Raw genomic sequence first — 24,849 nt, forward strand, 5'->3', positions numbered from 1 at the left:
ACTCGTACAGTAGAGTACATTACCGCGTCCATCTATCCTACACGCCGCCGACGCACGGGCTCAACGCCCGCGCGCCCGAACCAGGTATCCAAGTGGAACGCTGCACGCATAAACAGGGGAATAAAACAAAGGCGAAGACGAATCCGGGATCCGTGTCCGCGCGCCGACAAATCCGAACCCGATAGCAGGGAGTACAAAGCGAAGCGAATATACAGACGAAGAAAAGCATAGTGTTGCGTGTGCGACTGAACCGCATAACGGAGGCCTCGGGGTCGAGTGCTGCGGAAAGGACGCCCGGTGGGCGGCGGAGCTACGATGGGCATCCCGACCTTCGCCTCGGCGGACCGTAGGTGCCTGGTCGGTATCCGATGGGCGGGCGAGTGGCGTGATGCCCAGCCGCACTCGAAGGGCGCCACGGTTGGAGAGCGGGCGAGCGGGCCTCGCAACAGGAGTGTCAAATAGTCGTGAAAGGTCGTAAGAAGTCGTGATGGAGTGGGGGACTCTAGGTGGGCGTAGCGAGCTGCCCATAGGAGAAGCGATGCGCAGGTAGTTGCGGCCCGTGTGCGAGAGAGGGCCAAGGGACGCCGGACGTGGGGGGACGCGGGACGAGATACCCTGCCGCCAGCGGGGGAACCGAGCTATGGGGTGTGGGGTGTGGTCTGCGGAGGGGCACGGGAGGCATCCCCTCGAGGGCATAGTATGGGGGGTGTATGCGGTGCAGACATTGCTTATGGGGCTCGTGCGCGTAGGGGTGACGTCGGCAAGCGACGGGGGAACAGTCCGCAAGAGCTAGACTGTGCGTAGCACTGTGGGTAGGGATGTGTTCACAACGACCGCGGGAGCTCGTCCATGGGAGGGATATCGACCAGGTCTGCGCAGACGATCGCACGTCAGCAACAATTTCACAGCTACGCATGAAAGACACTCACCAATCGGGGACGTGAAGTTCACAACCTATCCACACCAAACCCATCAGCAAAATCATCCCTCGAGGCCGGAGACATTACTCACGTATGGATGCAGGTTCGACACCCGTCGCGTATTCCGCGCGACCGCCAAGCCCAGCCCAACGCCCCCAGGACCCACAGCCACCGCCGTCGACCCCGGGCCCGTCGAAACGATATGCAGACTCGTCCGCACTGCAGGGGCGTTCGGCGACCTCTGCGCGCCGGCGGGGTTCACCCCAAGCGCGAACGGCACATGTCGCGACTCCTCCCAGCCCCATGTCCGCCGCTTCCCGGAGGGTGATGGTGGACGTGCGGGCGCAGTAGGAGCAGGTGCCGCTGGCGGGGCGGATGCCACAGGCGACGAGAGAGGCGGTGGTGGCGGTGGTGGTGGTGGCGTGTCCTGCTGCAGCTGCCCGGCGGTGATGATCTGTGGGCTCGACGCTGAGTGTGTGAAGGGATGCCGTTGGTGGAGCTGCACGGGCTGCGGTTGGTGTGGCTGCGCGTGCGAGTAGGGCGGCACGCTCTCCTCCGTGGCGGCGTCCACATCTGCGCCACGCTCGCCTTCGTCATCCGCGTCGCTGTCCTGCTCCTGGTGCACGTCCATAGGGTTGTAGATACTCACGCGTCGGCTGCCACGCCTTGACACGCGCGACCCACGCCGCTGCACGCCCGCCTCGCCACCGGCCACAACGAAGTCCTCCGCGGTATACTGCGGCGAGCCGTACATAGACTCGCGCGGCGAATACATGCTCGCAGTGTACGCGCTGCCGTCCATGTCCCACGTCGTATACCCGGTCACGCCTGTATCGGTCGGCGGTGGCGCAACAGTGCCTGCACGCACTCCTTGCATTCCTACAATGTGCATCGGCAGCTGAGGAAGGTGCGACGGGCCCCGCTGAGAGAACGGGCCAGATCGCGAGGGAGGCGTGATCGGCGGGCTCTTGGGCGATGTTGGTGCCGTGCTGGACAGTTTAGGCTTGTACCCAGCCTCGCGGACGATCGAGCGGGGGAAGAAGATGAGGAGCGTGATCATGGACGAAACGAAACACCCAATGCCGGCGATCATCAGCAGGAAGTCCGTGAGGAATCTACATAGGCATTGTCAGCGACTGAACGGGTATACGCGGAGAGAGCTCTCACATGTTGCGGTTGACCGGATGTGAGGTCCCAATGATACCGTCCAGCGCGAGCACCAAGAGCGGGAAGGTGAACAGGAATCGGAAAACTACCCGTACTTGCTATTCTCGCAGTCGTGTCAGTATCTCACGTCCATCATAGGATTTGATATGCTCACGTTGAGCTGGTAGAAGGTCGCAAGCCGAACGACGACAGTTGGCTCCGCGCCCTCCGACTTGACGTGGCTGATGAACTTCGGGAACCGCCAGAGCACGTACAGGAACGTGATGGTCGTCGATGTCGACCCTGCCGAACCAACCAAGAATATATATGCATCGCACTATGCCTGCACGTCAACGATGAATCCCACTGCTGAGGCGCAAAGAGACCGTACCGTCTGTATTCCATTCCGCGTGACCACCGCCGTGAGAGGCATACCGACGACAGCCAAAAGACTCCCTAGTGAACGTCGTCAGCAGGTGATCACAGCATACGCACCACCATCGATGGCTCACCCAAGTACCACAAGCGATACTCCCAGCTCGAAAACCAGGCTTCCTTGTTCGGATTCTGGTGCAGAAGATACAGCCAAAATGCCAGTTCTGGATGGGGTTGGATCAGTCTCGTGTTTCGGACAAATCAAATATATTGCCACTCGTACCTTCGAGGTGGGTCACCCTGGGCGGAGTAAATGGCAGTCAGCGGGTTGTTCAACAGCAGGTGATGACGTAAAGGATCAGCACGCGCGAGCGTAGAACACCCTCGCGAGCCCTAGTTCGGAGCCGCGGTGGGGCTTCGTGAACAGCCAAGCAGGCAGACATTCTGCCTGCTGTTCTGAACTGGTCGGGCATACCCGTGGGATGAGACGGCACCGCGGTTACAACCGCTCGCTTGCCTCCCGCAACGATCAGTCGTAGAGGACTTCATGAACTCTCGCGATCACCGTCGCTTAATACGGCCGTAGTCGTCGTCGCCCATAACCACGGCCATGCCGCGCAAGTGCACAGGAGAGGGCGGAATGGTGCCAAGGGAACTCCAGACAAAATGAATGACACTCACTGCTCAAGCGCCCATGCAATACTGAAGACGAACTGCAAGGGCAGTACCCAGCTCCGATTAGGATCCTCGTAGAACTCGATGGGACGCGGAACGACTGTGCAACCTCGGCGTTAGGAGGGCATATAGAACGGCCTCGGGAGAAACGTACATGTCCCGTCCGGCGCTATAACAAATCCTAGGATAGGGAGATTGGCGTGAGGAACTGACTGCGGAGTGCAGCGGATGGCGCGACGTACCTTCTCTGTATTTGATCACCGACATGCCTATGCTGTATACAGCGAGTAATGGCACTGTCCCTAGATAGGAGTACTGGACCGCAGATTGGAATGTGGGCACGATACGAGAGTGCGGGGACGTACTGTCATGACGCGCTTGAACGCACCCGCCTGCCGGCCTGCGGACCAGCGGAGGCATTTGAACTTGTCGTAGCACCAGAGGTGGTGAACGAGGAAGATCAAGAACTACAGAAGAAGCCCTTTCAGCACGCGAACCCGAGGATAGCAGAGCAGGACGCACGAGGACGGAGAGGATGGCCCAGAGAAGGAACGCGGTGGGCGATGCGGTGCTCATGGAGCGCAGCGGGGCGTCGGGGTCGTCGTGTAGTGTGTTCGATTAGATGTTGTGACCAGCGAGAGGAATATACAAGACGAGTCGCGCAGCGAGCAGGATGGAGTGTGGCGGCGGAGAGAGGGGGAGGGAGGAGAGAGGCGCATTGGCTGCAGAGACTTGCGATGGGAAGCGGTCTCCCCATTAGAGTTCACTCGTCTATCGCCCCATCCATTTCCGGCTGTCCCTGAAGATAGACGCCCATTATACTTCGCCCGCAGCTTGCCGAGGCCGCCCCTTCCTCCTTGTCACCGACCCCGACACATTGGCGGTGTACAACACCATCTCCTCGTTGTTCATCCAGACCGCGCTCGTCGTCTCGGTCGGCGATGAGCACGGGCTGTGCGCCGACACCGACGCCGGGAGAGGCTGCTGCACAGTGCCTGATCTATCTATCTGTCAAAATGCTGCCCAGTTCCTCTTCGCTGATCTGTTCAGTGTTCGCCCCCTGTCTCTGTCAACCCGTCCGAGCTCCCCTTTGCCTTGTCGCCGCGCCGCCGCTCGTCTGCGACGGACGCTCTCGCCAGTCTCCATGTTTCAGCCCGCAGCAGGTGCGGTCCTGTGGTCGCCTCACCAACCAGCTGACGCCTCGTTGTCCTCAGACGAGGCGCCGTCATCAGGCACGCGCCCCTCGTTCCGTCCCCGCCATCGCGCTAGCGTTTCTCGAACGTCGCAGACTTCCGCCATGCCCATCGCGCACATCACACAAACGTCCGCCCCGCCTTATCCTCTTCAGGAGTCTTCAGGCCGGTATCTCTCCTGCGCATTTAAGCTTAGACTTTGGCTCGCGCTAGAACTCGTGGCCTGGCAGTGGTAACTACCTTCCTGGATGGTGCGCGAAAATAGCATCCGTCCGCATCCTGTTACGGCCCATTCATAGCACCTCTCAATCTTCGCGGCTTCGGATGCACGCCAAGGGTGCGAGCGCAACAGCACCCGATCCATGGCAAGGCCGTGGCACCGCCCAGGCTATCCTTACCCGTCGTCATCTTCCCACCGCGTCGCAAGATGGATACCCATGGTCCTTCCGACATCGCCCTTCCCCTCTTCCTCGTCTCCTGTTACAGTACACCCTGACGCTCGAATACCACCGCTGTCAGTCGCTAGGCTGCTGTGTTCAACCGTTGGACTCGAAACGGCGCTTATCTTCTGCGCAAGAAGCTCGGATGCCAAAGACTGAACACCGGGGGCTCCTTGAACTCGTACCACCACCAAGCCCGTTTTTCCCACGCTTTCCCCGAGCGTGCGGAAGGCGGAAATTGTATAAAAACATGGTATCTGGAACTACTACGAACACGGAAAGGAATGAATGATAGCGCGAGACTGCTAGCTGACCCCAGGGGAGAGTAAGCCCTGCACAGGAGGAGGTAGGCACACACGAGCGAGGCAATGTGCCCGGACGTGGCCCCCCTCTCACCTCCCGGTCTAAACCGATGCCCAGAAATGGATGCCTGCAGTTGCGGATGCCCACCAGGAGCTGGATGCCTGCGAAGTTAAAGCAGAAGGTGCTGTGGTACATGGATGGGGCGACCCCCGTGCCAAGCACTGTCTCTCCGACTCGAACTGCAGCTGACGTGGCCGAAACAGGCGCTACAGATTAGATAGACGCAAATAGATTAGATTAGAAGTGGCGCCAGACCTCGACCTGTGAAGGAATGTGCGCCCACTGTTGTTTGCGCCGCTACAGTCCTCCACGGGCCCCGAACTCACCTCGTCCCCCAGCACGGGGAAACAAGACTGGTGGAAGCAACGTCCTATGGCCCAACGACGCCGACCCCGAGGCCGAAGCTCTCTTCTCCCGGACTTCCGAGACCGTGGCTCTCTTCTCCCGGACTTCCGAGACCGTGGAAGGGCTAGCTTACAAGAGAACCTATCAGGCAATGAACTGCGGCAGGCCCGGCACGCGCCTGAAGCTCGACTAAGGCCGGGCTCCCGCGGCCACCCCGCAGTATGCATCTATATATCCACCATGGTGCGCACTTACTCTGTGGTTACCTTTAAAACCTGAACCTGCGGGTGCCTTCGCCCCGATCTCGTCGAAAGAAACACGTCTGAAGTGCAAACAGCAGGGATGTCTCTCGACCGACATTTCCTGGAGGCCCGCAAGGCGAGCGCCTCGCCGGACACGGCTGCCGGGAGCCTTGTATACTGCCCGAGCCGGATCTGGACAGGCGGTCCACTAAGAAACGGCCCAAGCCTCTAGAGAGCCTGTGGTCGCGGGTCTGAGTATGCGCGCAAATAATTCAAGGCCTACTGTGGCTGTAAAGCATGATCCAGGTGGAGCTGACTCGTGAGGGCGTAGAGCTATGCCGCACGGGTAATAAATTCGAGCCGTGAAACTGCGGCCACTGGACTCATCCTGCGAGTACACTGGACGCGTCTGCGTACAATGTGACCTGACCAGACTGAAGACAACTCCCTGTCCAATGGCAGCGTAAGGCGGGGCGAGCTGGCGAGGACAAGAGGCTCTCTCCGCGGTGAAACGCAGGCGGCCGAAGAGTGCCTAATGAAGTCCTGGAGCTCTGTCGGGCCGTAGCTACCCCAGACGAGGGGAAACGCACGAGAGTACGGAGATAGCGGCCGTAATGGCCAATTGCCCGGAAGGACTGGTGGAGAAGGGACGTAATATTCGGTGTACCGCGGCGCGTCCTTGTACCGTGCCCGAAATGAAGCCTGCTTTCCACCAAGGGGGACGGCTGGTTCCTCTCATTTCACCATGGCCCAATGAACTGTCTATTTGGCCGCACTGGCCCACCGAAACCTAGGCACTGAAGCCACTGGGGCAAGGCCAAGTTCTGGGGGGGCGATTTGAGTTTCCAGAATCTAAAATTACAATTCGCTTCCACCTGTGGCAGCAGAATGCCCCAGACTGATGGACGTCCCCTGAAGAACTGAGCCCTAATTCTCAGGTCCTCTCTTAGCAGCAAGTATGGCTAGCATTATAATCAAACCTCTGAATGCCTGCCACTGCTAAATTGTAGAAGTGGCCTGTCTTTTTCTCTGAATTTCCCCAGACCAAGGCTGGACGCCCTATCCAACCAGGACACCCAATCACCAATCCAGGGAAGCCACCAGACTAAAACGCCTCCTTAGAGCGGCGCCCCAACTGTAACATACCCTCAAACCTGGGCCCCTGACCTGCCCTGCCCCAACTGTACTAATAAACAGACCCAAAAGTACTCAACCATACTCCAGGAAGCCAGAAACTGAGGCCCAATGGAAGGGACACTCTGTAGGAAAGAGTAATGGCCCCCTAAGCAGCCTTTGGAAATTTAAATATTGTAGGCACACCCACTGAGTTTAAATAGTGGAAGACGTGTCCTCTGGCCCCAACTCTTGCCACCGCCCCTCACCCCCCCACCTAAGATGACCGCCATACCAGTCCATGCCCAGGAAAGAGGAATGGCACCCTCTAGCCTACCAAGAACCCCTCGAGCCCTAAACACCCTTTCCCTCGACGTCGTCCTCCCGCCCCCATCCCCGCTGCGTGTGGGCGCGCGCGTTATAATCCACCGCCTCACAAACCGTGGCTGCCCCGACGCACGAGGAGTAGCGAGGTACAACTCGGAGCGGGCCGGAATTGAAGGGCCTATCGTTGGAGTACGGACGATGGAGCTGGCGATAACCGAGTTCGTTGTTCAGAACGACAACCAGGACTCGACAACCAACTACGCCTACCTCACCGTACAGCACCTCCACGGCGAAACGGTCCAACTGGAGGCATGGCGATGGGCGTGGCGAACCCTCACTCTCCCCTTCCTCCACCACACGAGGCATGCGCCTCTCGACCGCAAAGCCGTCCTCGTCCCATGGGAGTACAGCATCGAGCGCGCACTCCGGAACGGAGCAGATAGGATGGAGGATGATCACTAGAAAGCAGAGTACGTGCATCAGCGTTGTAACGAGAACTTGGAGAGGAATGCGAGGGAGAGGGAAATGGAGTGGAATCTCCCACACCTACTGTGCATGGCACGGCACCGACGAGTGACCGTGGTTGGAATAAGTCTCGACCGTCCGTGATGAACCGGCCTAGCGAATGATGCCGCATCACAGTGAGCGGAACGCACCCCGGAGAACGGTGAACTGCGCAAACAATGTCCCGTGCCACAAACCCGCGAACGGCCGAGCTAGGGAAGCAAGCCGTGAACGACACACGCTGCGCACGCCCCCCCAGACTGAACTGCGGGACAGACGGATGCCCCCGCGGGCCACGCCGACCTGAGCGAATGAAGCAAACACCGCAACATGAGTGACGAGAACGGAATGAACACGAGAGGAATTGGGACTGAATAACCGCGAAGGGCGGGAACTTGGCGCCAAATGGCTAAATCATGGATAGAGCGGAACAACGCGAAACATATCGCGCGGCGCTCGCAATGCGCGGAGCGTTGTGGACCCATAAGACGCGGGAGCGGGAGAACGAGCGGCGCCCACAGAGGGCGCCACGATCTCCCCGAAATGGTCGCCCGCACATCTGTTTCCCATGAAACCCCAACGCCGGCGAGTGCGGAGGGAGTGAAGCAAACCCCCGAGTCACCGCCGGCCTGTGACAGAAGAATGCACCAGAACAGGACGCCCTGCCCAGATGGAGGCAGTAAAGTGTGACACCTGGCGGGTGAGACATTTTGCTGGCATTGCAGTGTGATGGAGAAACCGAAGAGTGCGCCATCGGACGTGACCAGGCCGTGTAGCGGCCGGCCGATGTCTCCCACGCTCGTTTGAGAAATGCCCGTCCCCGAACTGCGCCCCGCCCTCCCAAATCCGGAAGGAACGCTTCAGCAACGAGAAGGCGCCCCCTCCTTGCTGCTCCTCCACCGCGATCCCCCTCCAATGAACCACGCGAAATGCGCGCACCCGCGACTTCATCGGGGCGCGCGGCGCGCGCGAGTAAGGATGTCCTTAAGAAAGAGAGGACGGCCGTCCTTCCCTCCCCGTTGCTCTGCTCCCTCTCCTTCTGCTGCCCGCCGAACTCGACTGTGCCATGGACACCCGCACGTACCGCCGAACGATACCGGCGGAAATCACGGGCACGCCCTGCAACATCGACCTACCACTCCCGAGCAGCTGTGAGGCCTCCCCGCGCAGCGACAACCCGGACTTCTCCGACCCACTCCCCAACATAGCTGACTTCAACCCGGGACACGCAATTTGCTTCCAAAACGACCCCCCTGCGTACTCTGGCGAGCACCAGAACGCCTCCCCGCTAGGCCCAGACGCCACCACGCCCACGACGAATGGCAGGCAAAGTGAGTTCCGTAATCTAGGGCACCCATCGTCCCAGAGCCGTCCCGAAGCGGCGTCCTACCCCCTCCATCCCGTCGGAGACGGATGGCCGCGGCTCCCCAACGCGATGCAGAATGGGTCCCAGCCACGTACGCCGCAAACGGCTGGGCCCAGATCTTCCGCGAGCCAAGCTCAGCTCTGTGCTACGAGCCAGCCCGACCGACTCCCCGCCCTCGCGGTCCGCAAGGCCAAGAAGCGTCTGCGCACAGCATCCCTAGACGCTGAGCTAGATAGCGAGGACGAACTAGGCCCTGAGCTCCCGAGGTCATCGAACGGAAAGCGACCGGCGGCCCCAGTGAACTCCAACGCGCACGCCGCGAGCTCCGGAGACCTGCAAACGGCCCCAGCGCCGAATGCCTTCTACCACACGTGGTCCCAGTTTGACTGTAAGCACGCAGGTCTGAATGATCTCCATGCGTGAACTAACCGCACTTGCGAACCGTTAAGCTGTGACCGAGAAGCCCGCGCAGGAAGAGCAGGCTGGACATGTCCAAGCCCAAGCTCACCCCGGGACCCAGACGCACCCCCTTCTTGCGGGTATGACAGCTAACGCTGCCGCGCACAACCTTCCGGCGTTCGATGATTACATCCAAGGGGCGATCCACAACTACTACACGAAGCTCACAACGGGACAGGAGCTGCTCCTCCCCCTCCTGCAGACGGCTGGCGGGTCGCACCCCCTGACTGTGCAACACGCCCTGACCGCGCACCCCGCCGCGAACGCGACCGCACTCCCTCTGCAGAACGCGGCGCGACCTCCTCCCGCGCTGCTAAAAGACTCGATTCACGCCCCAGAGAGCGCGCAGAAGACGGAGACCGTGTCGGTGTCGCCGCCGGAGAACATGGAGGTCGATGAAGACGCACCTGAACACTGCCAGGCCCCCGCGGAACCTCCACAGGCCACGAGCGAAGCAAACGCGACGCACGCGCGAGGACACCCGACTGAGCTGCCCGTCTACGACAAGCTGTCCGCGCCCCGAGACGACAACAACCCCCCTGTGAGGACTGCGGCGGGGCCCAAGCTCGCCAACGCACACGTCCTCCCCGTGAACACCCCGAAGCAGCCACCCCCCACTGCTCCCAACAGTGCAACCATGCCCCGTGTGATGGGACGTGCGGAGTACCTCCGCGAATCCGGCATCCTGAACGTGCTCTCCGTAACAAACGACGACTTCCCCAAGAAGCATGCGCAATCGACTCGCGACCTCCTCCGAGGACTCCCTGAATCCATGGCGGAGACGTGGGAGGGCCTCAGCGGCAAGAACCACGTAATTCTTGAAGTACTCAAGCAAGAACGTCGCAGCGATCAACCATATCTAGACGCAGTCGAGAAAGTGATCAGATCGACCTTCGGCAAAATCCTCGGCACAGCGAAGTTGACTCTCCTCTCCGCGACCGCGGGACAGAACGACGCGCCGGGCAAACCTCTCGCGCTGATCTGGATGCTCTACGACTGCTCAGACAACGAAGTTGCGATCCTCGCGCAACAACTTGCCTGGCCGACGCCGGACCTCACCGCCTTCGTCCATACCGTCTTTGTAGGCATCCCTGACCACCTCATAACGTACACGGGCTTCAAGATACCGTACGACGTCACCATCAAGAAGGGAGTCACCGCCACGTTCCTGCAGGATGACCCGTTCCGCGCGCTTGTCAAACTCCTCAAGCTGGAGCACGGCGACCGCCCGGGCGTCGACTACGCGGCCATGGCGAGGGCTGTCATCCAGGGCATTCGCGTCAAGTCGTACCGAGTTGGCAAGCCGGATGGACCAGGCGAGATCGTCGCGTCGGTCTACTGCGACCCCCCGACGACCAACGCCGGGGCGTGGTACACCTGGCAGTGTACTCTCTTCAACACGACGGTGAAGACAGACCTCAACGAAGTCGCTGTGCCGCGGGACCCCGTCCGATGCCGCGACTGCCAGGGCGGAGACCACGACGAGCGCAACTGCCCTTTCGAGGAGGTTGAAGGTTGGTTCGGCAAACTGAACCTTGGCCCAATCGCCGCCCCCTCCGCCCAACAGCAGCCGCAACAAGGGAGCAGCGGAACGAGCGACCGCGCCGCGCCGCGCCCGCAGCCGCCGACGCCGCCGCCATCCTCAGGGCCTGCCTCCGCCGCGCAGGCCCCGGCGCCTCATCCGCAACCGCAACGCCCGCCCACCCGCGCGCGCACGCCGCCGCCGCGGGTCAACCCGCACCATAGCGCACCGAGGGACGTGCAGCCGCACTACCCACAGAACGGACCCGCGCACCAACAGCCCCCGCCACCGTACTCGAGCGCGGCGAGCGCATGGCCTCCGCCCTTGCCCCCGCCGCACATGCAGCCCATGCTGCGCCAGCCGTACACCGCGACGTACCCAATGGAGCCCCCCTACCCTCCCTACTACCCGCAGCACCAGCCGTACTACTACCACCCTCAGTTCTACGCGCAGCCGCAGTATGCACCTCCCCCGGGCGGCGACCGGAGCGAGCGGCACGAGGAATACGAGGACGAGGGCTACGCAGGACAGCACGCCTCGCAGTACTCCACGCGCGGCAGAGGAGGGTACCCTCCGCGTGGGGGCCAGCGGCGCAGAGGGCAAAACCGCTCGCAGAACCCGCCGGCTCCTCGCATGTAGCACTCACGACCCGCATCCCGCACGCAGCCCTATCCCCTTCTTGACCAGAGCGAGCCGCTCCTCCGTCCCCCGTGATCGTATAAGTTCCATAACCGCGCTCTGAACTCTGAACTCACCTCCATATCGACCTCCCATGACTGCTCTGACACTGCACATACGAATACTATCTTGACTGCCGTACTGAAACGATCCCGCCTACAACTAGAGCTTGGTACTTACGCCTAATCAGGCCCAAATGAGATGCCGTCTGTCCATAACCTGACACGCGCGAAGACTGACTGCATCCTCAAACAACCCTCCCCCATAGACGATGCTGCGAGCATGACCAACTAGCAGCGACATCGGCCCTCACGCGCCTGCAAGCAACTCACCCGCAAGAGAAGCTGCGGCGCGGGGCGTCCTGGTCCGCTCTCGCCCAAATATACTAGCTCTCTGAGCATAGGAAAGCCTGAGTGACCCCTGTGCATGCACAACAAACGGCGGCCTGTTTAGGCCACGACGTGCCGTGCCGAGAGGCTGAAGCGAACGGACGCGCACTACCGCGTGCGGAGGTAGCGCAAATCCCGAGTGCATAGTCGACCGTGGAGGCCGGGATATGCCTCCTTACCACCTGCCTAGGTTGAGGCGGAATGGGAAATACGACAACCACTACAACGACACGAAATACGAACACAATAAACCAAATACGGGAGAACCAACTGGCCTCGGACATGCGCCTCGATGCTACTGGAGGTGCTGGTGACCTCCCTGCCAGAGCTGGCACTGATGATGGGAGCGGAGAGATTGGTGGCAGCGCGGAGGGCGGAGGTGCTGATCGAGCACGTAACGGGCAGCCGACGGGAGCTGGACACGACACGCATCTGGACGCTGCCCTGAGATCAGAATCACTGCAATCCGCGGAGAGGTCGGGGAGCGAACGGAGAGGAGGAACGAAGCCCAAATCAAAAGCCAGACTGACTGTTGCTACCCTAAACATTAAAGGCTTTGGAACGGAGAGCCGCCTGGAGGGCTCGAGCAAGTGGATGCTAGTTAACCAGCTCGTCAGAGACAGAAAGATTGCCATTCTCGCGCTACAAGAATCTCACCTAGATGATGGGAGGACGGAGTCTCTCAACCGAATCTTCGGACGACACATGTCCATTCTGCACTCCCCAGACCCCGCAAACAGCACGGGTGCGAGAGGTGTAGCTATCGTAATAAACAAACGCATACTAAAGGACTGCGCTCCCACTGTACGACAGATCGTACCCGGGAGAGCCATCCTAATTACCATACCCTGGTCTGAAGACCGCAAACTGAAAATTCTGAACGTATACGCGCCGAACGATGCAGCAGAGAACGAGTCTTTCTGGGCGAGATTAGCGAGTGAACGCCTAGGCCGTGTCGACCTACTGCTGGGAGACTTCAACGTAGTGGAAGACCGTGCGGACCGGATACCACAAAGGGAAGACCCGGAGGGCCCACGGGAAGCACTCCAGAACCTGTATGAGGGACTGAGCATGGTGGACGGCTGGAGGAATTCGAATCCACTCCACCCACGCTTCACCTTCCTACAGGAGAGTACGTCGTCCCAATCAAGACTGGATAGAATATATGTCAGACGACAAATGCTTAAGGACTGCTCAGACTGGGATATAACGGAACTCGGCATCCCGACAGATCACTTGCTTGCGTCGGTAGCGATCCAGAATTATAAAGCGCCCTTCGTAGGTAAAGGCCGATGGGTGATGCCGGTCCACTTGCTTGAGGACCAGGAGATGAAGAAGACCATGCTGGCCCTGGCTGCTGATCTAGTCCGGCAACTCGACGGAGCACGAGCTAGAACGATGGAGGTCAATCCTCAAACAATTTACACAGCCTTCAAAAAGGAACTTACCGCTGCTGCTCGAGCCCGAGCGAGGGAAAAAGTCCCCAAAATGCAAAAGAGAATCGATAGAATGCGCGACGACCTAAATGCGACCCTGTCCGCCCTGCCCGACAATGAGGGGCCACCGGGAGAAGTTGCGAAGCAGGCGGAGCGTGCTGCGATGCTGCAGGACCGACTGACCAAGCTGGAGCAGAAGCGCTTCAACTGGAAGCGAGTCGAGACGAGTACCCGGCACTGGGCCAAGAGTGAGACAATGTCACGGTACTGGATGCGCGGAAACACGACACCGGAGGTGTCGGAAACCATGTACACGATGCTGGAACCTGGGTCGTCCCCGCCGACCTACACGAACCACTCGAAGACGATGGCTGCGATTGCCAGATCATTCTACAATGACCTACAGATGGATGACCCGCTTGAGGAGGGCGAAGACCATGACACGTACATCGCTGAGGCCCTAGCAGACACAGATGCCCGATTATCGAATGAAGTCAAGGCTGAGTTAGCCCAGAAGCTGAGTAGAGACGACGTCGCCGACGCCATACAGAACTCCGCTGCCGGGAAGGCCCCAGGACTGGACGGCTTACCTACTGAAGTCTGGAAAAGCTACGACAAGTGGTATAGAGCGGCGGTCAAGAGGGGAGCACCGGCGGTCGACTTGACTAAAGCTTTGATGAAAGTCTTCAATGATATCGAGAAATATGGCATCGTAGCGGACTCCGACTTCGCCCATGGATGGATCTGTCCTGTCTATAAGCTGAAGAAGGATAAGAGAGATATCAATAACTACCGCCCCATAACGCTCCTGAACTCTGACTACAAGATCATGACCAAAGCGCTGGCGACGAAACTCGCAGAAGCCGCCCCGAAGATTATCCATGAAGACCAGGCTGGCTTTATACCCGGGCGACGCATCTTTGACCACATAAGGCTCTCGCAGCTAATGATAGAATATGCTGAAGCTGAAGAGATCGACGGCGTCATTGTCGCGCTTGACCAAGAGAAGGCGTACGACAAAATTGACCACGCGTACCTCTGGGAGGTCCTACGACACATGAACTTCCCAAACAACTTCATACGCACCCTCCAACACCTCTACGCTGGAGCAGAGAGCTGTGTGATAGTCAATGGAGTCCGGAGCAAACTGTTCCGGATAGTGCGAGGAGTCCGACAGGGCGACCCCATCTCGTGCCTAGTCTTCAATGTAGCCATTGAACCGCTCGCAAGCGCACTCCGAAGATCGTCGCTACGAGGGCTTCGAGTCCCGGGAGAAGCCGAGAGGCTCATCGCGAAACTTTTCGCGGATGATACGACGGTGTACCTAAGCAAAGATGATGAATATGGGGTAATGCTTGAAATTACGGCGAAGTGGTGCCGTGCGGCGCGAGCCCGGTTCAATGAGGAGAAAACTGAAGTCCTACCGATTGGATCACCGGAGTTCCGTGCGCGAGTCATTGCAACAAGGAAGATGACCGCGGACGGCTCTCTGATTCCCCAGACAGCGCACATAGTACCGGAAGGCGCGGCAATCCGCTCTCTAGGTGCCTGGATCGGGAACGGCATCGACGACTCGGCTCCCTGGACACCAGTGGTGAACACAATCCAGACAAATCTCGCTAAGTGGCAGAAAGGGAAGCCATCCCTGAATGGCCGTAAGCTCGCTATAGGCATAGAGTTGGCGGGGCGTACCCAATTCAGAGCGACTGTGCAGGTAATGCCGAAGAGTGTTGAGAAGAGGCTGACGAAGATCATGGTGGACTTTGTCTGGGATGGTGATCTGCACCCCCGAATTGAACGCGAACAGCTCTATAAGCCCATCACAGCTGGGGGCTTAAAGCTCCTGGACATACACTCTAGGAACGAAGCGATAGACCTAATGTGGCTACGACGGTACCTCACCCTGGGCCTAAAACGCCCCCTCTGGGCCCTAGTTGCGGATGCCCTCCTCGCAAGGGCCATAGCGGCGGAATCAAAGCATGTTGACGTGAACGCCAGAGTCAACACCTTCCTACAAAGCTGGAAAGTGAGTACACGCGCTGCTGCGGGACTGCCGCAGTGCCTCCGTACCATGATGAAAGCTGCGAAGAAGTACGGCGTCGCCTGTGAGACGACGAACCCGTCGGCTGCGATACGCGCACAGCTGCCGGTGTGGTACCATGTTGGGCGATCTGAGGGGAGGATCTCAGAAAACTCGAAAAGCTGTAAATGTCTGCGCGACGCTCACCAAGTCCGAACGGTCAGCCAATGCGCTGAAGTTGCGACCCGATTAGACAGCGAGGAGCATGAGCACCGCCCACATCGCGGATGCCAGTGCGAGCACTGCCGGAGAGACCGCGACCTGTATGGGTGTGATAATCCCCATCGCTGCGCGTCGGCCGCGGCCCTCATTCTATCCCGGTTAACGAGCAAATGGAGCTTGACGAGAGAGGACAATAACGACGGGCTTACTCTCACTCCGCGAAGGAAGAGGGCGAATGAGACGGCGAGGATAGAGAATGACCGAATACTCTTTGACCCAACGATCGCGACGCCCGAGCCCCTCATGGAGGCAATGAGAGTCTTCGTACCGAATGCGCCTGAAGACCAGAGGCCGGCCTTGCGCCCGATGCCCCCCTTCCAGGTTCGACGTGAGGAAGTTGAGATCTTCACCGACGGATCGGCAGTGGGGAATGGGTCGGGGAATGCGCGCGCAGGGAGCGGAATCTGGTTTGGGGATGGAGACGCGAGAAATGAAGGAGCGAGAGTACCGTATGATCCACAGACAAACCAAGTCGCGGAGATGTATGCGGTTGAGATGGCACACCGCAGGACGCCGCCGCACGCACCTATGCACATTGTCAGCGACTCGAAGTATGTTGTTGACGGCCTAACGAAACACCTACCTATGTGGGAGAGGCAAGGATGGCAGGGGGTAGCTAACGCGCCCATCATACGAAATCTGGTCGGCCTCCTGCGCACGCGCAGTGCCCCCACGACCTTCCGATGGGTCAAAGGCCACGCGCGCGTCCATGGAAATGAGGAAGCAGATGCCCTGGCGGCGAGTGGTGCCCGCCTCGACCGCCCGCACCTCCCCGTGTACCGCCCAGCCCCGGAGCGATACATTGTCCGGGGCGCGTCGATGCTCTACTTGACCCAGAAGGCGGCGTACCTCGGCATCCGCTCGTGGAACGGCCTGACGCAGCGACCGGCCACAGAGCGCAATGTCCAAGAGATACGGCGCGCGATGCTGCGGGATACGAAAATTGAGCCGACTGCGAGTGCAATCTGGACCCTGCTACGCAAGGATCCTATATCGAGGAAGGCGCGTGACTTTGCCTGGCGCGCTATCCACAAAGGACACCGCGTTGGCAGCTTCTGGGATAATATTCCTGGCTACGAGGACCGGGCGAGATGCCCCGGGTGCCGAGTGACCGAGTCCATGCAGCACATCCTGTGCGAGTGCAATATGCCGGGGCAGAGCACCGCGTGGGCGATGGCAAGGGGGATGCTGAGGGCGAGAGGGGTAAATCTCCCGAATGTCACGCTAGGCCTAGCGTTGGGTGCCCATACCTTCACCGCGTGTGATGAGAAGATGGAGACGCAGCATGGGCCCACCAGACTGGCCCGCCTCGTACTCTCTGAGACTGCGTACCTCATCTGGGTGATCCGATGTGAGCGGGTGGTTGGGGACCGTGTCCCCCTCCCGGACGACCTAGAGCGGAGATATGTTGAAAGACGTTGGATGCAAATGATAGCGAAGCGCTTCGCGCTTGACCGTGCACTCACTAACAAGAGAGCGGTGGGTAAGCAAGCGATCCCGGCGCCGACTGTCATCGCGACGTGGACAGGGACTCTACAGGATGAACAAGACATACCGAATGACTGGATCCTTACACCGGAGGTTTTAGTGGGTAAGCCGCTGTGCCTGTACGATGCTGACCCTGGATAACTCCTGGCGCCGTGCGAGGTACATGCAGTCCCACACTGGGGCACCTAGGTGTCCGCGTGCATAAAGCATTTCCTTCCGTACGGTAGCACATGTAAACAGCACTGAGGGCCCTCCCCTCCTGCTTAGCATATCTTCATGAAAGGCGCAGTAAGCCGCACATGTTGAGCTCCGTTAAAAAAAAAAGACTGAACACCGAGGTCCAGCTCGACTCCGCTAACGCCGCAGATATCAACTTCAAGACTGTCGCCGAATGCATGAGCATCCCTTATACACTCCACGAAAACCCAAGCTCCGAAACGCCGAAGCGAATGGGCACATAGCGCTCAGCGCTTCGCCGCTCCTCTATCCCCCAGCCTGGATGCGCGCGGCCTCTATACGCGCGAACTTCCCGCGATGCGCTGTCTATTCACGGGCCCGAAGATGAAGATCCTGATTGCTAGAGCTATATACTAACGGATGAGGTGGGCACGTTGCCGATTGTGCTTCCTCTCCGGCTCCAAGTTCGGTTCACTGACCTCGTTGTCAGTGTCAGCTGGAACTCACTGTGGAAACGATGATACAGCATCCAATTCTGGATGGCCCGAGATGCCTTCAAGTTCAAGTGCGCTGCATTGGCCCCAGCCTGAGCGTGAAGTCCTGAGACGGGTCTGCGTCATGTCCGACGTGGGAGGAGCAGTCTTTTAAAGTGCCTTACCCTTAAGCGGGCCGATGTAAGATGCTCCGTGCGCCCGTACAAGTAAGTGGCCTCCGGGGTGACGCACAATGCCGGTTTTTGTATCCAGCTGATGACGTCTACAATCATCAGTGCAATCGTGAGGTATATACACCCTTTACGATCATGCCCTTGAGTTTTGCACGCTCACTATTCTAACAGGGACATGCACGACTGCATAACGCGCGCGGAAAGGGCAACATCGGGCCTGTCACAGAAAGCTCGGGCACGACTCCATTTGAGAACGCGGGTCAAAAGGTAGTGCCGCGCGAGTAATCGCATTATATATTGCGCCCACGGGCGATCGCTCTGTGATGCGGGTTTATGGTTTACGTTCTTTGTCAGGAAGCATCTCACCACCTCGACATATAGCACCTCAATGCACGTTCGTTTGAGACTGCTCCGCCGAGTTCAAGTGCGACAGGCCCGATAAGTGGCACAAAGCGGTATTGCGACGTTTATGTCATCCTGGAGTGGCTCACGTATGCGCGCTCAGCCGGTATATATGAGCAGCCTTTCAGTACCATTCAGCTACTGCAAACTTTGGTAGCCCCGATATCCCCCACAATCGTCGCCCAGGTCCTCAACGCCATCATGACCTTCTTCCCACTTCCAGGTACTTACGTTGTGGCCGAGCTCGAGGTAGAGAAGACGCTAGCGTCTCTCGCCGACCCGCTCGCAAACGCCGCCGCCTCTACCATCAAACCGACGAAATGCATCGTCTACCTGAACTTCGTACGTCCTGCGACGTGTGGGGTGAAATGAAGTAAAGCTCACAGCCACACAGGTGTTGCGCCACCCATCCCCAGACCACGCGACGTTCAAGTACACCGCAAGCGTAGTCGGCCCCGGGCTGCGCCCGGAAGACCCAGAGTTCTGCCTCACGCGCGACATGTGCGTGCCCATCTTCCCGAACATGCACCACCCCTCCGCGGACCGCGCGCCCGTGCAGCCCCGCCCTGGGCCGTTCCCGTTTGGGAACTGCTACCACTGGTTCGGCGGGGGCACGGCGCTCGACTTGCGCGTCCTGAATGATGGCCAGAGGTATACGGAGCAGGAGTGGGTGGCGCTTCCGGCGAGCGAGCAGGACAGACTGGAGAGGCTCCGGAGTGGAGACGCTTGGCGGGCGTATGATGCGTGGAAGGCGAGGGAGGTCGCGAATGACGACGGCGTGTCCCCGGAGGCGGAGGCGGCGCCGCAGGTGCCCTTCCCCGTGCTGCCCGAGGCTGAGGCGCAAGACAACGCGAGTATGGCCCCCTCGTATATGACCTATTGGCAGTCTGTACGCTATCTGCGGGGCGGGTCCTCTCCGTCTATTGACGCAGCCCCCGGCGCCGGCGGTGCCCCCTCCAACCGGTCGCTTGAGCACATCTCCGGACTGGACTACGACGAGGGAGAGGACCTACTCCCGATTGTCAGGATCTGGCCTGACGTCGGCGCGCAGTTCAAGGAGGACTCGGATGTCCCGGACCCTACCGAATTCCTCAAGCAGTGTGAAGAACTCATCAGGTATCGTCGTTAACGCTCCTTGACCCGTTGACACGCGCTAATGCCGCGCGCAGGATTGTGCAAGAGAGTAAGGCCCGCGCCAAAACCCAACAAGCGGCCCCGGAGCGTGCGCGTGCGCGTTCCGCGACTGCGCGGTCGTCTGTACGTTCGTCGACCGGCGAGAAACGGGGGCGACCACAAGGTGAGCTGCGTTCATGTTTTCTCAGTGTGCCTTTCCTGATCTCGGCGCGTCGGGTAGGTTTCTTGGCACGGTTGGGCACCTTGCTCTGCCTTCGCGCACTTCTGCGGGCATAGCTAACCTGATATGCCAGTAGTGTGGTATTCTCTCACCCGTTGCGCAGCATCAGCGACGCGTCGAGTAATAGAGATACAAATGTGCATGTACATCGTGGAAACCTTCGCTCAGCCTACTTATATGCTTAATGAGAATCAAAACGCGACTGCTACATATCATTATGTACAGCCTGGGGACTGCGGCAATTCAAGTCATGATCTTGATATGTGTCAAGGGTAGTAAAACGGAATAACGAACGGGAGCCTGGAGAAGGGGCTCTACCACAAGCTGAAATCGAGCACAGTATACGCATAGCGTTACTTAAACTCTTTCCGGTATCTTCAAGGCCAGACGGGAAGGTATGGAAGTTGCAGGCGGGACGCTACGACGGGGATGAAGGACTTTACCCCGACGTGCATCTTCCGCCACATCTTGCGTGGCCGGATACCTAGTACCCGTGCGGCTATCGGGACCAAAATGAGTGACAGCTACTGTGGACTCCAGTCATTCCCACTCACGATGGCGACGCCGTTCCCCGCCTGTACGTGGTGCGGGAGCGGGAGATGGCACATTAGCACTCGCCGCTGCATACGCGCGGACGCGAGCATCCTGGATAATCCTACGTGCAGATCATGAGTACGAGTACGACCCAAAATGCGAGAGACTGGACGTACTTGACGATCTCGTCACGTTCCTCGAAAAACCCGGTCGGGCTCGGGATGTCTTTCTCTTTGAGCTGCGCGGCCATGTCCAACCAGAGCTCGCAAAGCGGAAGAAGATCAAGATCCGTATTACCGCCACCGAATATCGCCATGATCTCGTCGACGCTGTTGAGATAACTCTCTCTGCTGTTTACGCTGCGAGAGGCGGAGCTGGCGGACGAAGACCGAGAGGACGCTGTGGCCACGGAGGGAGGCTTTCCATGCGGCGCGTCGTAGACGTCGGTGGGTGCCGGAGGTCCGGATTCGGTCCTCGGAAGGGGCGCAATGGGAGGAGGAAGTGGCGACGCAGGCTTCGCCGAAGATAGCACACGTTGCTCCGGGGTGGCGGCATCGCTCACCAAGCGTTTTGAGCGTAGCATATCATCGTACTGGTGATCCCCAAACTGCAATCTCTCGCCGAAGGATAGATGGATCGTCTGGTCCTCGTTGAAGAGCTCAGGTCGAGGGAGAACTCGGATCTCTAGCTCCGAGATGTTGCACCAATGGTAGCAGTTCGTATAGGGGAAGGGCCGGCTGGAACGGAGTGGCTCGCGGCCCGCGGGATGCTTGTCGCTGGGATAGATGGGGACGCACATATCGGCGGTGATTCCTTTTACCGCGTCCTCTTCGCGAAGAGATGGTGCGATCATGCTGATATCATACCGATACCACGGCTTATTTGGAAATGGGAGCTCTGGTTCCTGTGAGCAACGCTGTGTTAGAACTGTACAAAACGTGTGAAAAGTGAAATATAAATCACAAGGCTGAGGTAGGCAACGTAGGATTGCGGCGTCATGGCACGAGCTGCATCCAGAGCCTCGGGGTCGTCCAGTTTCTTCACCATCGCCACAGGATCCATGCGAATGCCAGCATAGCAGGGAGCGTTGGGGCTAAAGAACAGTGGTGTAGAAGCCATGTCGCCAACCACGGGAATAGCGGGGCTGCCAATGCTACGAATCAAGAGGAAAATTCCTGTGGCGTGAGGATTCCAGGCCAAGAAATGGGTCCGAGTTATATACCTCAGAAAAACAAGCGTCAGCGATTGCCGGACTCGAAAGACAATAACGCCCGGGCCTTGTCCATATCTCTGTTGCCATCAACTTTGCTTGGGTTGATATCTGTATCGTGGCTATCAGGACTTGTATACGGTACCAACAGAGCCGTAGATTTGTACGCACATAGTGCCTCAAGCTGTTTTACGGAGTGTTTATGTTTTTCTTTTTGCGAATTTGAGGAGTCGGATGATGGAGAGAACGAGCACGAATAGCCGCCCGTAATGCGACGCTGATTATCAGCCACGTAGGCGCCGGCGTCTGCTACTAACTCTCTGGAACTCTTCCACCACTTACCCCCTCCGCATTCCCGCCTCTCTTGCTCAAAATACTTCAAGAGAAATACACAGGTTTTGGGATTGACTGAAAATGTCCGTTTATGCTGAATGCGATCCTCTATGTTATGGACTTCACTCGGTGCATTGCACTCGTCTGGTATGTGGTTTCTTCCCGCAATCGAACCCCATATGCGTTAAATCACCCCCAGACAGGAACGTAAACAAGCGCATGACTTCATCAAAGGAATGTCATATTGTCTGCTTGAAAATTTGTGCTCATATCCTCCATCGAGAGCGCGGAACGCAGGGCCGGCGTCGTCACTAGCGCCTGCATTTCGCGATACGACAGTGGGCAGTTGCACTATGTTCTCGAAGTAACGCCCTGGAATGCAGAGTCTGGGAACGTTCTCGATCGACTTGCCACTGAGGCCTCGAGTATGACTTGCGGAAAACCATGACGGCACAAAGCAACATTGCCACGTTTGTTCGAAACTTCGAGTGGCTCACGTCCTTGATCTGCTGGTATATGAGCAAACATCCGGCAGCCCGAAGCGTCGATCTCTCCTTCAGTCAGCGTATCCACTCACAAGGCTAACATGACCTTCTTCCCTCCCCCAGCTGGCACGTATGCCGTAGTCGAGGTCGATTTCAAGAGTACTGTGGAGTCTCTCGACGATCCGATCGCGACTGCTGCCGTCGCTGACATACAGACAGCCAAGTGCATTGTCTACCTGGATGCTGTACTTTTCCCGCGTACCTGCAGTCAGTAGAAAGTCTAACGCGCTCATAGGTGCTATGCTCACCGTGCGCGAGCAACAACAATACGGCCACGTATACGGCACACCCAATCGGCCCTGGGATTCGGCCAGAAGACCCAGAGCGCTGCATCACGCCTGACATGTGTGTGCCCATCTTCCCCAACACATACCACCCCTCAGGCGCCCGGGAACCCGTAAAGCCCCACTCTCGGTCGTTCCCGTTCAGCAACGGCTACCACTGGTTTGGCTCGGATGTGCTGCTCGAGCTGCGCATTCGAGGCGACGATTGCACTTACGATACAAAGGAGTGCCTGGTGTCGCTGCCTGCCGACCAGCAGGTAATTGTGGAGCAACTCCGGACGCGCGACATGTGGAGGGAACTCGATAGACAGCAGGCGAGGGACGGCGCATTGAATGCCGACAGTGCGTCTCCGCAGGCGGACGCCGCGCCGCTAGGAGAGATGCTATTACCGCCTAGTACCCCTACGCTTGAGTCTCCCGAGGATGCGCCGACCCCCACTTCTTCGTTCCTGGCCTACTGCGAATCTATGTACGGTATCGACCATGGCTACCTTTCCAAGATTGAGAGACCCTCCTCCGACCACTGGAGCCTATCCGGTCAGTCTGCCGAGGACACGCCCACGACGGATGTCTTCGACCTCGACTACGACGAGAGAGACAAACTCCTGCCCATCGTTAAGATCTGGTCGGACGTGGGCGCACATTTCGCAGAGAGCGTCCCGGACCCTACAGACTTTTTGGTGGAATACTACTGGATCATGAGGTACCGTTGCTGCTGTTTGCCTGTTCAATGACACCTACTGACGACGCAGCGCCTAGCGTTGTGCAAGAGAGTAGGGCTCGTGCTAAGAACTTGGATGCCGCGGGACCCCATGCGCCCCCAAACCTCGATGCGACGAGAAGTCCTTCGGGGCGTGCATCGATCCCGTCCGTGGGCGGTGAGAAACGCAAGCGGTCGCAAGGCGAGTGATGTTCGTGTGCTGAGTCGGAGCTCTTTTTAATCACAGCGCCCGCAGGTTTCTTAGCCTGGCTGGGTTCCCTGCTTTGTCTTCGCGCGCTCCCGCAGGCTTAGAGGATATCAACTTCTCCGCGGATATGCAGCTGCATCCGTACGGCGAGTGTTGGAAAGTCAGATACGTGTATATATCACGACTCAATCAATGACACAAATACCGCTCGTATGCGAACTTGTGATATTGGAAAGGCGGCTGCTACGTAGCATTCAAACGTCATAATGATGACTAGGAAACGAAGAAATCGGAAAGGGGGGACTTAGCAGGCGTTCCACTGGGAACGAGCACGGTATATGCAAGGTGTCATGTGGACAGCGTTTCCATGGGGAGACGCGGAAGACGCGGACGAGACGGGATAATCATCATGAACGACTTCACACCGGCATTCATCTTGCGCCATATCTTTCGTGGCCGGAAACCTACAAATCGCACGCGTATCAACACGCGAATGTGTCAGTGACAAGGAAAACAATGTCAAATATGCTGCACTTACAGTGCCGACGTCTTTTGGGAGCCTTCAGGCCATTGGTCGGGGCGCCCGCACCACCTGCATGCAGTCCTCGACCGGAAGAAGGCGCATTTGCGCTCGACGCCGCATACGCGCGGACACGCGCATCCTGAATGATCCTACGCGAAAACGATGAGTATGACCCATATGCGAGAGGCTTGACGACGTACTTGACGATCTCGTCACGCTCCTCGAAAAACCCGGCAGGGCTCGGGATGTCTTCCTCCTTGAGCTGCGCGGCCATGTCCAACCAGAGCTCGCAGAGTGGCAGAAAGTCGAGATCCGTGTTCTGCCCGGTGAATATGTCCATTGCCATGATCTCGTCGACGCTGTCGAGATCGCTGTCTTCACTGGCTGCACTGCGAGAGGCGGAGCTGCCAGACGCACGCCGGGAGGACGCCAAGGTCACGGAGGGAGGTTTTGGAGTCAACGGGTCGCCGGAGACAGCAGATGCCAGGGCGTTAGGTTCAGTCCTTGGAAGAGGGGGAAGGGTAGGTGGAGGTGGAGACTTTGTTGAGAATACCAGAGAGGGCCTCGAGCGAAGCAGATCCGCGAACTGGTATTCGCTAAACAGCATCTGTTCGTCGTATGAAAGCTTA

At 58.6% G+C, this 24,849-nt stretch overlaps 10 protein-coding genes across 10 annotated transcripts; 8 read left to right on the forward strand and 2 right to left on the reverse strand.

Moving 5' to 3' along the window:
* Nucleotides 1-122: 122 nt before the first annotated feature.
* Nucleotides 123-3,805, reverse strand: TRAVEDRAFT_154150 (uncharacterized protein). The gene is made up of 13 exons (XM_008044894.1): nt 3,639-3,805; nt 3,482-3,583; nt 3,359-3,431; nt 3,271-3,297; nt 3,123-3,216; nt 2,725-2,741; nt 2,579-2,665; nt 2,458-2,522; nt 2,242-2,403; nt 2,088-2,185; nt 1,012-2,035; nt 930-954; nt 123-871 (listed from the first exon to the last, which is right to left on the reverse strand). Exons 1-13 carry the CDS (start codon nt 3,690-3,692, stop codon nt 825-827), a joined length of 1,875 nt encoding a protein of 624 aa, XP_008043085.1. The 5' UTR covers nt 3,693-3,805; the 3' UTR covers nt 123-824.
* Nucleotides 3,806-7,130: 3,325 nt separating this feature from the next.
* Nucleotides 7,131-7,601, forward strand: TRAVEDRAFT_51918 (uncharacterized protein; the record flags this gene model as incomplete). The annotated part of the gene is made up of 1 exon (XM_008044582.1): nt 7,131-7,601. One exon carries the CDS (start codon nt 7,131-7,133, stop codon nt 7,599-7,601), a length of 471 nt encoding a protein of 156 aa, XP_008042773.1.
* A 1,108-nt stretch (nt 7,602-8,709) lies between these two features.
* Nucleotides 8,710-11,629, forward strand: TRAVEDRAFT_23373 (uncharacterized protein; the record flags this gene model as incomplete). The annotated part of the gene is made up of 2 exons (XM_008044373.1): nt 8,710-9,397; nt 9,459-11,629. 2 exons carry the CDS (start codon nt 8,710-8,712, stop codon nt 11,627-11,629), a joined length of 2,859 nt encoding a protein of 952 aa, XP_008042564.1.
* Nucleotides 11,630-12,651: 1,022 nt separating this feature from the next.
* TRAVEDRAFT_132775 (DNase I-like protein) lies at nt 12,652-13,581 on the forward strand (the record flags this gene model as incomplete). The annotated part of the gene is made up of 1 exon (XM_008044895.1): nt 12,652-13,581. A coding segment is annotated over one exon (930 nt), but the record flags the coding sequence as incomplete, so codon positions are not given.
* A 1,146-nt stretch (nt 13,582-14,727) lies between these two features.
* Nucleotides 14,728-15,414, forward strand: TRAVEDRAFT_82766 (uncharacterized protein; the record flags this gene model as incomplete). The annotated part of the gene is made up of 1 exon (XM_008044896.1): nt 14,728-15,414. A coding segment is annotated over one exon (687 nt), but the record flags the coding sequence as incomplete, so codon positions are not given.
* Nucleotides 15,415-15,567: 153 nt separating this feature from the next.
* Nucleotides 15,568-16,341, forward strand: TRAVEDRAFT_133000 (uncharacterized protein; the record flags this gene model as incomplete). Its single annotated transcript, XM_008044897.1, has 1 exon — nt 15,568-16,341. A coding segment is annotated over one exon (774 nt), but the record flags the coding sequence as incomplete, so codon positions are not given.
* Nucleotides 16,342-16,380: 39 nt separating this feature from the next.
* TRAVEDRAFT_132658 (uncharacterized protein) lies at nt 16,381-17,424 on the forward strand (the record flags this gene model as incomplete). Its single annotated transcript, XM_008044898.1, has 1 exon — nt 16,381-17,424. The coding sequence occupies one exon, from the start codon at nt 16,381-16,383 to the stop codon at nt 17,422-17,424; it is 1,044 nt and encodes a 347-aa protein (XP_008043089.1).
* A 1,306-nt stretch (nt 17,425-18,730) lies between these two features.
* TRAVEDRAFT_51921 (uncharacterized protein) lies at nt 18,731-19,658 on the forward strand (the record flags this gene model as incomplete). Its single annotated transcript, XM_008044583.1, has 2 exons — nt 18,731-18,871; nt 18,924-19,658. The coding sequence occupies 2 exons, from the start codon at nt 18,731-18,733 to the stop codon at nt 19,656-19,658; spliced, it is 876 nt and encodes a 291-aa protein (XP_008042774.1).
* Nucleotides 19,659-20,122: 464 nt separating this feature from the next.
* Nucleotides 20,123-21,536, reverse strand: TRAVEDRAFT_74417 (uncharacterized protein; the record flags this gene model as incomplete). The annotated part of the gene is made up of 4 exons (XM_008044899.1): nt 20,123-20,382; nt 20,438-20,538; nt 20,594-21,321; nt 21,381-21,536. 4 exons carry the CDS (start codon nt 21,534-21,536, stop codon nt 20,261-20,263), a joined length of 1,107 nt encoding a protein of 368 aa, XP_008043090.1. The 3' UTR covers nt 20,123-20,260.
* Nucleotides 21,537-22,546: 1,010 nt separating this feature from the next.
* TRAVEDRAFT_51923 (uncharacterized protein) lies at nt 22,547-23,699 on the forward strand (the record flags this gene model as incomplete). The annotated part of the gene is made up of 3 exons (XM_008044584.1): nt 22,547-22,690; nt 22,741-23,492; nt 23,549-23,699. The coding sequence occupies 3 exons, from the start codon at nt 22,547-22,549 to the stop codon at nt 23,697-23,699; spliced, it is 1,047 nt and encodes a 348-aa protein (XP_008042775.1).
* Nucleotides 23,700-24,849: the final 1,150 nt, after the last annotated feature.

Source organism: Trametes versicolor (assembly GCF_000271585.1).
Source record: "Trametes versicolor FP-101664 SS1 unplaced genomic scaffold TRAVEscaffold_11, whole genome shotgun sequence".
NCBI lineage: Eukaryota > Fungi > Basidiomycota > Agaricomycetes > Polyporales > Polyporaceae > Trametes > Trametes versicolor.